General features: G+C 34.4%; 1 protein-coding gene across 2 annotated transcripts in view; it reads right to left on the bottom strand.

The window, feature by feature from the left end:
• The window catches only part of LOC114317514 (NADH dehydrogenase [ubiquinone] 1 alpha subcomplex subunit 9, mitochondrial), a 16,397-nt gene extending 10,057 nt beyond the window's left edge, over positions 1-6,340 (bottom strand). Inside the window, exons 1-3 of one of the 2 annotated variants that reach the window (XM_028264264.2) lie at positions 6,052-6,340; positions 5,793-5,889; positions 3,230-3,294 (exon numbers count right to left, since the gene is read on the bottom strand). In XM_028264264.2, the coding sequence (XP_028120065.2) occupies positions 3,230-3,294; positions 5,793-5,889; positions 6,052-6,145 (256 nt within the window). In that variant the 5' untranslated portion in view covers positions 6,146-6,340. Of the gene's footprint in view, positions 1-3,229; positions 3,295-5,792; positions 5,905-6,051 lie in introns of both variants that reach the window. The other variant, XM_028264257.2, reaches the window with a different exon arrangement.
• Positions 6,341-12,028: the final 5,688 nt, after the last annotated feature.

The following is a 12,028-nucleotide window of genomic DNA, read 5'->3' as shown; positions in this document are numbered from 1 at the left end:
AAAAGTTTAACATATGCCAAAAATAAATACATATCATTTAGTTGAAAATGAGTCAAAAATATTCCTACATAACGAAATGATTCAAATGTAACAAATTAAAGTTAAAAGAGTCAAAAAAATGCATAAAATTTAGTTTTAGAGAGATTGCTAATAATTTTTAAAATTTCACGGTCGCGACACCCGATTCCCGATACGTACCGGCCAATACTACCGATACCAATACTCCGCGATCGATACCGTTAAGTTAGCCGATACCGCGATTTAGAACTATGTTTCCCCCTTAATCCAACCTTTTTTTTTTCCCTCTCATAATGAAGGTTTTCTTTTTTCTTTTTTTGGTTTTTTTGTCTATTCATCAATCAGCATAGAATTCTTATTGAATTTTTTTCCTCTTACAGTGTGAATTGTATTGAAGAACAAGACAAGGTGGTTGTATTTTTTCTTGACTTCAACAGTTTTCCCCCCTTTCTTAGTGTAGTCAATTTAGTTTGTTTTTTATTTTTTGGGTATCTATACTATATGTACATGTAAGAATGCTTACTCTTGATAGTCATCTCAGTTCAGAAGAGTCGTTCCAGTTAAAATACGCAACACTTGAATGTCCCCATAAAATGATACAAAACCTTCTTGAGATGAGGTGAATATCTTATTTAGTCATATAACCACTTTTTCTCAAGGAAAAGGATAATTCTGTACATAGTGATAAGGCTTTAACATCCCAAATTGTAGATGAATTATGGAAAAACAAGTCAAGGTGACATGGATTTGTGCAGAAACAATATTCACAATCTCAAAAGGCTGCCAATTAAGGATAACCCACCAAGTTGTGGAAATGTGAGAACATGTGAAGAAGTTGCAGGACAGAGACAGACAAATACATGCTCAATTTATTCATTTTTGTTGAAGAAGAGAGAATGGCATGAATCTCTATCAGATTGTTTTACAATCAGCACAACAGATTTATTAGGTAATTTGTCTATGTTAATAATAAATAATTATTGAAAATAAAAATGCACAAGCTTTTTGGAGATAGCTAATCTCTTTTAAAATCTTACTCAATTACGTGGCTATATCTGTTGATTTGAATTTTAGATAAACAAAAAATACTCATCGGATAACCTCATCGGATAACCTCTTTTAAAATCTCACTCGATTACAACCTTATCAAATCTATTGACTGTTAAAATCTTTTTAAAACTTTTAAAACATCTATTATTGGATAACGTCTTTTAAAATCTTACTCGATTTATCAAATCTATCAGTTGGTAAAACTTTTGTTTTTTTTAAACATCCATATTGGCTAACAACTAAATTTTTAAATTTTGAAATTTATAAAAACAACTATTAAAATACCTTTTGGCTAGCAGTTAAATTTGTAGCCCAAGAAAACTAATTAATTTTTGAGCTTTATAAAATCAAAAAGGTATTAAACTATTTGTGTATTAAACTCTTTATTGTTCATAGTTTCATGTAACTCTTTAACTATTATGAGAAACAAAATGATTAAAAATAATTGTATACTATCATAATTTTTTATAAATAATATATTATTTGATTTCATCCATAGCACAGGTCACATGCTATTTTATTAATTAAAAGGCCGCATCCAGTACACTAAGGCCCTCACTTAGAACAAGGGTCTAGGAGACGTAGTAGGTAGGTGCAACCTTAACCCCACTTTTTTCTCTTTTTTTGCGGAGAAGTTGATTCCCATGACTCAAACCCGTGGCACAAGGCTAGGGACGAACAACACTTTCCATCATGTAAAATCACAACCTCTTGGCTAATTTATTATTTGCTTTCCATGAAACTTTACCCAGGTCTATGAACCTTATATGGAGCAAGATCCATTTTATTGTTGGTTCTATTATTCATTGCTTTATTCATAAGATTAATTGGATCAAAATGATAATAAAAAATTCAAAATACTGAACTATTAAAAAACTATTACCAATTGACACTTATCCCCCCAAAAAAATTAAAAAATAATAATAATCTACCACTAATTTGTAAGTCTGTGTGAAATTTTTCTTAAAAGACCTTACTAATTGAGGAACCTAAACTTGAGATGAGATTTAGGGACTCTCGAAAAAAATATGTAGTAACACTCATAATATATGTTAAAATTCAAAATATTGAACTATTGAAATCAAGGTTTTAAAAAGCAGCCGCAACCATTACGTAACGCCGTTACGTAACGGTTGTGGTACTTACCGCCACCCGTTACGGCCGCTTTTGCGGTATGATTGAGATTTACAGGTGTGTCGGTCGTAGCGGCTGCCATAACGGTCGTAACGGTGTCGTAACGGCTTGTTACGCACCGTTACGTAACGGTTCCAAACTGTTCTTTAAAAAAAAAAAAAAACTAAAAATGGGGGAAGAGGGATAGAGAGAGAAGAGGGAAGATGAAGAGGAAGACGGAGGAGTAAGAGAGAGAGAGAAGAGGAAAGATGAAGAACATGCATTGATTTTTTAAAATGTATAATTTATTTTTTAAAACTATTTAAATTAAAATTTGCATATACTTCCACAAGTATATTAATGAAAAAAATAATTTTATATAGCTAACTCCAATAAAAAAAAAATTGCTACAAGCGCAATATGGATTTATGACATATAAAATCATTAATTATTAAAATAAAATGTAAAAAACTCAGTTTATAGTGATTTAAAAATATGAACTATATTGAATCATACTAAAAATTTACAAAAATTGATCAATATTTATTTATAACCCAATAAATATGATTATGGAAAAAAAATATGCGCGGGTATATTTTTTTTCAAATTGTGTAAAAAATAAAAAAATTCACGGTTTCGGTTACCGCAACCGTTACGCTATAACCATTACACCCCGCAACCGCAACCGCAACCGTAACCGCAACCGCAACCGCAACCGCGCCACCGCCACCGTTACGGCGACCGCAACCGCAACCGCATTTTAGAACCTTGATTGAAATACTATCACCAATTGACACTTATCCCCCCAAAAAAATTAAAAAATAATAATAATCTACTACTAATTTGTAAGTTTGTGTGAAGTTTTTCTTAAAAGACCTTACTAATTGAGGAACCTAAACTTGTGATGAGATTTAGGGACTCCCGAATATATTGGGGAAAAAAATATGTAGTAACACTAATAATATATGTTAGATTTCAGCAAGAACCTATCACGTTTTGTGTGTTCACTACAAATTACCAATTGAAAGAGAGTTAAGATTCAACTTACCAAGCCGTTGCACAAGATAGCGCCCAAGAAACCCAGTAGCTCCAAAAACTGCAGAAATGATGCCACTGCCAAACAGACACTTTCAAATTACATAAGAACGCAATTTCAATTCGTAAGAATCACAATTTAGAACTTTGTAATAGTAGAAACTCAAAAGTCAGCTCATCTATTTAGCAGATACTCTTGAAGTTGTTGATCCAAGAGAATCAAAGGACGATGCAACTTGGGTGGAAGACCTTTAATTCAATGAAGACAAGGGTGTCAAGATACTGATGCGGTTGAAGCCTGGACGACGAGGAAGGTGTTTACAATGATCTCTTTCATTGCGGAGGTATCAAGGTCAGTGGGTCAGTGAGAAGATGAAAAAAGCTTTGCTAAGGACATGTGGGCTGCATTTCCTTGGTAGTCTAAGAAGAAAACAGTTGGCAGAATGCCAATCCCTTATTCATGGTGGTAGTGGTGGTGGTGGGGGGGAATGTCGATACCTGAGTCAGAATTTAGTGATGGTTGGACTGCCTATTCAGGTGCAAAGCAGGCTGGAAACAACTCTGCAAATTCTGACATGGTCCCAAATGGGGATTCCGACATTGAAGTCTTTCCTTCTTGTGAAGAGACGATGGCCTTTATGAATTGTTGTTTGGTGGGTCATTGGGGGTTTCAATTCACAAATACCAAAAGCTAGTTCATTCAAGTTTAATAGGCGGGAGAAGTCTTGAGGAGAGAAAACTGATGGTGGATCCAGACATGTAGTGATAGGGATGACTCAAGGGGAATTGAAGAATCAGAGGTTCTATCACTAGATAGATGTCCTCCTTTGGCATTATGAGCTCAAACGAGATGGAATCAAGTAAGGAAGAAGCTCTTTTATTGGATAACAAAGGTAAAGAATAATCATATCAGGTAAATAGAAAGACGAAAATTTTTCAACTCTTTTTTGGGATGTCTATGATTGTGAAGGGTTTGAGGACAAAGCATTTTAGTTTTTGGAAGCTATTGAGCAAAGGCGGAGGGAACAAAGAAAGTATGTAGTTCGGAAAAAGGGGGGAGGGGGCGCATCTATTGGGAAAGAAAGGGTTTTCATTAAATTAATATGCTCTATGAACTATGATGGAATGAAGGGAGGGTGTTAGGGAGCAGTAGCAATTCAATAACAAGGGGAGAAGAGATATAAGTGGGAAGCTTAAAATTGTCCATTGGAATGTAAAAGCATCAAATGACCCAAACTAGAGGAAGGTAGTGAAGTCAATGTTGCATAAATGGAGGGTGGATTTGGCATGCATGTAGGAATCCAAGATGAAATATGTCTCTTGTACATTTTGAATTGTGTTTTTTAGGTCCCAAGGGTCTCTGGGAGGTGTGCTAGTTCTATGGGACAAAAGGGTTCTAATGGGGCATAATGTGTTTCCAACGGGGCATAATGTGTTGATTGAGACCCATTTGAGGGACGTGGAGTTTCACACATATTTCCACGACTATGAGTGAGTTCTTGGATTTCATAGATGTTCCTAAGTTGATGGATGTACCTTTAGATGGGGCAAGATAAATGTTCAATAATAATAGAGAGATACATACCCTTTCAAGGATTAACCTTTTTCTTTTTCTTTTTTTATCTCTTTGGATTAGGAAGAGTACTTCTCCCCCAGTTCTTCAACGTCTTTATCAACGTCCAATCTTGGACCATATTCCCATTATTTTTGGGCTGTGGAAGCTTTTAATTTAGGTAGCAGGCGTAAGATGTTACCAAAATTGAGTTGCATGTGTCGACGAGTAGAGTAATACATAGATCACCTTCTTATCAATTGTAATGTAGTGTGAGAGTTACAGAGCTCATTATTTTCTATTTTTGTGTTCATTGGGTCATGTTGGCTTCAGTTATTTCGTTGTATGAATCTTGGGTTACGAGCTGTAGGAATGAGAACAGTGAGGAAGGCTTCGATGATAGCTCCCATCTGTGTGTGATGTGGTGGTATATATCGAGGGAGAGGAAGCAACAGACAGTTGGGGATGTTGTATAGTCTGTACATAGATTAAAATCAACTTTGATGTATACTTTTCATTTTTTGCTTTCAGGTCATTTTTTATAGGTCAGCTTAGTTTTAGAGATGGGATTTAGGTTTGTCTTGTTCAGCCTATGTACTGAGGTGGTACCCCTTTTGGCAGTTTCGTGAATAATACTTGTATATATTTAGAACTTTAAAAGTAGCTGGTACTTGAGTTATATACCTAATAACAACTAAATTAGAATACATACAAAATCAGTACGATAAAACCGACTTAAGAGATGTAATTAAAAATAACTCCATTACAAGAGAAAAAATTATCAAATTAAATTAGGGAAAAAGATTTGAGACCCACAATGGTACATGGCAAGTTGTTATATGTTGACATTTGATTTGTCATAAACTCGAAAAATGCAAGACCCAACTCCTTTATCATTAAATTTGAGACAAATGTGGGCTAAATTTCATAACCCAGTTCTTACTAGAGCCACATTAAAATCGAAACAAACCATCAGATTGAATCTAAAAAGGATAAGTCAAGACGGGTTAAAGAAGAGAGTAACCTGACAGAGGATCTTCCACCGGTGCCCTTGCGAACAAGATGTCCCACACCTTTGGTGGTAAGGGTAGATGCGTACCGCGGATGATCAGCACCATAGTCTGCAACCAAGATCACTAATTCATATTTAAAAAAAAAAAAAAAAAAGAGAAGAAAAACAAAAAATTGAAACATGGAAATGAGGAAAAAAATTATATATATGCGTGTTGTGTGCATTTATGTATATGTATGTAAGTGGAAATGTAGAAGGGAGGATGGATTACAATGATGAGAGAGAGGGTAGATGGATTTGAGATAAGAAATCGCAGGTGAGGGCTTCAAAGATTGGTGCCCTAATTGCCTCGTAATGGCCTGCATCCTTCTCAGTCAGAGTAGAGAGAGAGACAGAGAGTTGGGTTTAGATGCGTAGATGGCCAGCGTTATAACTTGCGCCTTACGTGTATGCCTTGGGAGAAATGGTAGAGACCCTCCACACAATTCAACTCACAATGGGGCAGTTTGGTGCAAGCTAATTTATCATAGATTTTTAGAGCCATGTGGGTTGATTTTCAACTTTTTAGTTCTCTTTAGTTTGGGGGTTAAAATAGTCTCATTGATAATGAATTTTTTAATATTTTTTTTTGACTTTTATAAAAAAAAATATTTAAAAATTATAATTTAGATATGACAATTTTTAGTCTGAGATTAAAAAGATTATTTTGTCTGTTTTGTAATTAAAACAACTCTAACCTCACCCAAACTCACGTACCAAATGAGCACTTAAAATTTTAAGATTAATTGATTCGAGTTCTATATTTTTGGAGTTAAAAAAATAATTGAAATATCATTTATCTTTACTTATTTGTTTGTTTGTTTATTATCCACTTATTTGTCTATTTATTCTTTTTTTTTTTATTTATCTATCTATCTATCTATTTGTTCATATGTTATTTATATGCTCAGGTGTCATTCCATAATTTGTTCACTTGATATATCTATCTATTTGTATTATCACCACCACCTTGCCATGGTTGGCCATCACTTGTAGCCACTGATGACTTTTTCAATGGATGGACGACGGTGGTTCAAATTGGAAAAAAATATTCAAAGAAATAATTTATTTTTTTTACCAAATAATTTCATTAAGCATGTCATTGTCACTAAAAAATATTAGACATTTGACCAAATAACATGCCTTTTGAGTGTAGACTTTCCACTAATTATTTAGGCCTAGTTTGGTATGTGTAAAAAAATATAAAAAGTCAAAAAGTTATTTAAAAAGTTAAAAAACTATTACTATTTATCCAAAAAAATATTTTAAAATTAATTTTACACACAAAATTACAAGTCAATCTGACTGGTTCAGATCTGTGGCTTGCGTTTTTTAAGAAAAATTACACAGTTGGGATGCAATTTTAACACACTACTGCTCGGCCTGTGGGGGCCCATCACAGGTCCCGTTTTGATAATATGAACCGTTCAATGTGTAAAACTCGTCGAGTACTATATGTCTGTAAAAAATCGTATTGATCGGATATCGCTAACTATATGATCAAATTAATTTTGTATAAAAAAATAGATGGTGTTATAGTTAACGGTTGAAACAAACTAATCTGATCAGATAGCTATCAATATCCGATCAATGTGATTTTTTACAGACATATAGTCCTTGACGAGTTCTACACATTGACGGTTCAGATTATCAAAACGGGACTCGTGATGGCCCCTACGGGCCGAACAGCACCGTCTAGTGCAATGCCCGAAAAGTAGCCAATCATTTCTTAGCATCAATTCAGCTGCACAGATAGTACGGTCGTACAACTCACACTCCTAATCTTCTCCTACACACTAATTATACAATTTTTTAATATACATTTTTTCATAAAAAAGTCAAAAAGTTAACTCAAATAACCATAATTTTTTCCTCAACTTTTTAGTCCAAAAAGTCAAAAAGTACATTTATTTAAGACACCCCAAACAACCCTTATTTTTTAAATGGGTCTAGCTAATAACAATCCTTCATGTTGTCAATAAAAACCACATAATGTCAACATATTTATAATCTCAACATACATTTTATATATTTCAAAATATCAAAATAGTTTTACATAATTTTTTATCTTTACACATTTCTATGCATTTTGAACGGAAAATACTGGGTTGGTAGCCACATGACATAAAATGGGAAAATTATACTTTGCCCTTTTAAGTTTCACAATTTTCTCACTTCAGCATTAAATGTTTGTAATTTTTCTCATTTTATTGTAGATAAATACCGTTCAATTTTAAATGGAAAAATATCATTTTGATAAACATATTGCATAAAAATAATCATATTAAAATTTGATTGAGTTTCTAAGACTTTTTTTTTTTAATTGATTTTTGGAAAATTAATAACAAGTTTGATAAAAATAAATATCAAATAATATTTTTGAATTTTAAAAAAATAATGTCCCCCAAAAAGAGAGAAACTTATCAAAATATTTACTACTTTTTATTTATTTATTTTCATTTTTTTTACTAAACTAATTTTTAAAAAACAAATTATAAAAACTCAACTAAACATAGGGGTGGTCAGCTGTATATATAAACAATCAAGGACACAGCCAAATCCTTTTATAGGGGGCAAAAGCAACGCACTTTGACATGTCCAAAAGGTTTAGATTAGAACAAGTTTAAACGACTTAAATAATTATTAAAATTAATAAGTCATTACTAAAAATGATAATGCAGTAACTCTAATGGTGGACCGGTCGGACTGATTTACGCTTCCAACGGGTTTGCTGACCTTTATGCCTCTGACATATGCCTGCAAAAAGGTCCAATGGGGAGACAGTCCTCCGATGGACTCTCCGACGACCAAGTTAGGTGGGGGTATATTAATTTGAGAGAGAGAGGCAAAGGGAATGAAAACCTTTAACATATCTCAAGGGCTTCCTTATATCCTTTACTCATCATTTCCTTATCCATTACAAGCTGTCTTGTTGTCCGAAAGTCTATGGCTTAGTTAACACCGTTCATGATAATTCTGCATACTCTGGCATGAGGGGTCTTGTCGCATTTAATGCTGCAGTGGCCTCATTAAATGACTGATGTGTGGGTGCAATGACTTTGTAGGATCTTTATCTGTTTATGTGGCTACGTCCCTACTTTACAAGTGTTTGCATGTCATTGGTTCTGGGCCAGCATTGGCCTCTTAAAGTTGATGAGCTTTAACCGCGATTGCTTGAAGGCTTAGGACAAGGGTGGGTTAAGTTTACTTGGGCTGTGAGTCGTGGGCTAGGCCCTTTTGGGCGCCCATCGGTATCAAAAAATAAACTAATAAATAATGAGAATATTTTAAATATGTTATAAGAACTTGAACTTTAATGATTCAACATTAAAAAAATGCAAATTGTAAATAATATCAAATAATTCATTAAATACATAAATGTATATTATATTGTGTATCTAATTTGTCTCATACTAATGAGAAAAATAATTAAGGGGAGTGAAAATTATAATACATATCTTGAAAGCAACCCTGGTACAAAGCTCGAATATATGGGCTCGAAATTAGGGGGAAGAAGAAGGAGGAGGAGAAGAAGGAGAAGAAGAACTGGGCTGGAAGGGCCAACAAAATAGGGCGGAGGTGGAGGCGGAGGCAGCGGCGAGCGGAGGCAGAGGTAGAGGTAGAGGCGGAGGTGGGGCTGCGATGCCGACGAGCAACGAGCGACGAGCTGCGACGATCGGCCGACAAGCTGCTGCCACGATGACAACTCTGTTTCTCTCTCTCGTCTTTGCTCTTCTCCTGTGTTCAACGAAGAAGAAGAAAAGAAAAGAAAGAAAGAAAAGGAAGGGAAAAAATTTTAAAAAAAAATAAATTGAAACCCAAAACGACCGAGCCCCTAATTTTGGGCCCTCAAACATTATTCATCTTGAAAGGTGTATATTGTATGTCATTTTGTAACTACATAATGATTCGTAATAAAACCATAATGGTTCGTAACTTTTTTTACTAGAATAATTCATACATTTTAATATTTATAATATAATCACGATGATTCATAATTATATCTTTTTTTTATGGTGCATCTTTCGTAATATAATCACAATAGTTTGTCAGCTCGAGGGGCAAAAGCGGAAAAAATTAATTATTTTTATAAAAAAATAAAATTAAAAGTGTTATGTGTATTTAAATATAATATATAAATAAAAATATAAAAAAATTTTGAAGGGGGGGAAGTGCAATCAAACAATATCAACTATATCTATTTTATACATATATTCATACGGAAAAGTTTAAATTTTGGTAGAAATGAGCAGGGACTAGGACCGGGACTCCCGACCCCCTCCCTCTGCCCCTGTAAATGATGGTTGTGATATAGGATAGGGACGATCAAGGAAGGTGACAGAAGGAGCAATGGAGATAGAAATGTGGTGGAAGTTGAGGTAAAGAGGAGACTGAAAGAGCAATGGGAGTTTTGTGATGAATTTGAACATAGAAATAGACGTGGGTTAGAATTTATACTTCTAAAGAAAGAGAGATTATAATGAATTTCGTTTACCTGTCATTATTAGAGAAGATTAAAGTGTGTGTTCATACGCTCGTATGTATGTATTGTTGTCCACTTATATTATTTTTTATTTTTTTAATCGTACGTATATATATATATATATAGATGGGCTTAAGATTTGTTTAGAAATTGATTGGATTAACATTCGTTTAGAAATTGATTATTTTTATTAATTTCTTTAATTCTTATTGAAAAAATGTGTAGAAAAATAAAATAAGTAATATGACAACTTGTAATAATTTTTTTTGCTAAAAACTCACCTTTTCAAACAAGGCTGAAGTTAAAATAATGAATTTACTAACCGCTACTCATCATGTGACACGTCACAAAATTTGGGTTTTATGTCAAAAGAAAAATGTTAGAAATCCTAAAAAATTTATTAAAACTTTTATCGAATGTTTTATATGATATGTGAATTCCATATCCAAATGAACATTTGATAAAAATTTTGATAAATTTTTTAGATTTCTAACATTACTCATGTAAAAAATGTCGTCTTCTCCTCATGTTCTGTTTCTTCCGTGGTCGGTATCATATTTATACAAACTATTATCAAAAGAACATAGATAAGTTTTGAAAATATACGATGATAGTAGATTCTAGAAGGATTGAATAGTAAGAGAGAAATTTTATGATGGGAACCCAAATAGATTTGATAATAAATTAATTGAACAAGCAATGTGTATGTTAAGACTATTAGAGAAAGAGGCTCTCATCAATGGTGGCTTGGCTACTGCCGGTGACAACCAACGTGATGGGGTAGAACCCAACATGGACATGTATATACAAAAAATTTCTCTCATTTTTATATTGTTAAATATAGTAACTATATATTCTATTTATCATACTTACCACATATCTATAAGGTTACTATTAATTATTATTCCTGGAGTATGGATGTAACGATCCCAGTTTTGCCACTTCGCTGAGTATGTCAAGGACCGAGCTGCCCGATCAGCTCGCGGGAGTCCAGGGGGTAGCGCCTCTTGGCGGGTCCAAGGGCAGCGCCCTGTCGGGGATCGAACTGCCCGGTCAGCTCGCGGGGGTCCAGAGGGCAACGCCTCTTGGCGGGTCCTAGGGCAGCGCCCTAGTGGGGTTGAGGGGGCAGCGCCCTCGAAGCAAAAATGCAAAATGCATTAGGAAAGACACTTACCATTGATTAAGTCTGCTTACAACAATAGTTACCAAGCTAGTATTGGGATGGCACCATTTGAGGCCTTGTATGGCCGACCTTGTAGATCACCAGTTTGTTGGGCTAAAGTGGGTGATGCACTGTTATTGGGTTCGAAAATTGTTAGAGAGATAACCGAGAAAGTTATTCTCATTCAGAAGAGGTTAGCTACGGCCCAAAGCCGATAAAAGAGTTATGCCGATAAGAGAAGACGACCTTTATCTTTTGAAATTGGTGACCATGTGTTTCTAAAAATCTCACCAAGGCGGGGTTTGATGAGATTTGGTAAGAATGACAAATTATCTCCAAGGTTTATTGGGCTTTTTGAGATCTTAGAGCGAATTGGGGAAGTGGCATACCGGTTAGCTTTATCGCCACAACTTTCGGGAGTTCATAATGTGTTTCATGTAGCTATGCTTAGGAAGTATGAACCCAACCCTTCTCATGTACTTGATTGGGTTAACTTGGAGATAAATGAGGATGCCGCTTACGAAGAACAACCGGTTCAAATATTAAATACCTGGGAGCAAGTGC

This window comes from Camellia sinensis, chromosome 12 (assembly GCF_055761805.1).
Source record: "Camellia sinensis isolate YWXY chromosome 12, ASM5576180v1, whole genome shotgun sequence".
NCBI classification, from domain to species: Eukaryota; Viridiplantae; Streptophyta; class Magnoliopsida; order Ericales; family Theaceae; genus Camellia; species Camellia sinensis.
Note: the sequence above shows the minus strand (reverse complement) of the source record. Positions and strands in the feature narration are given on the sequence as shown.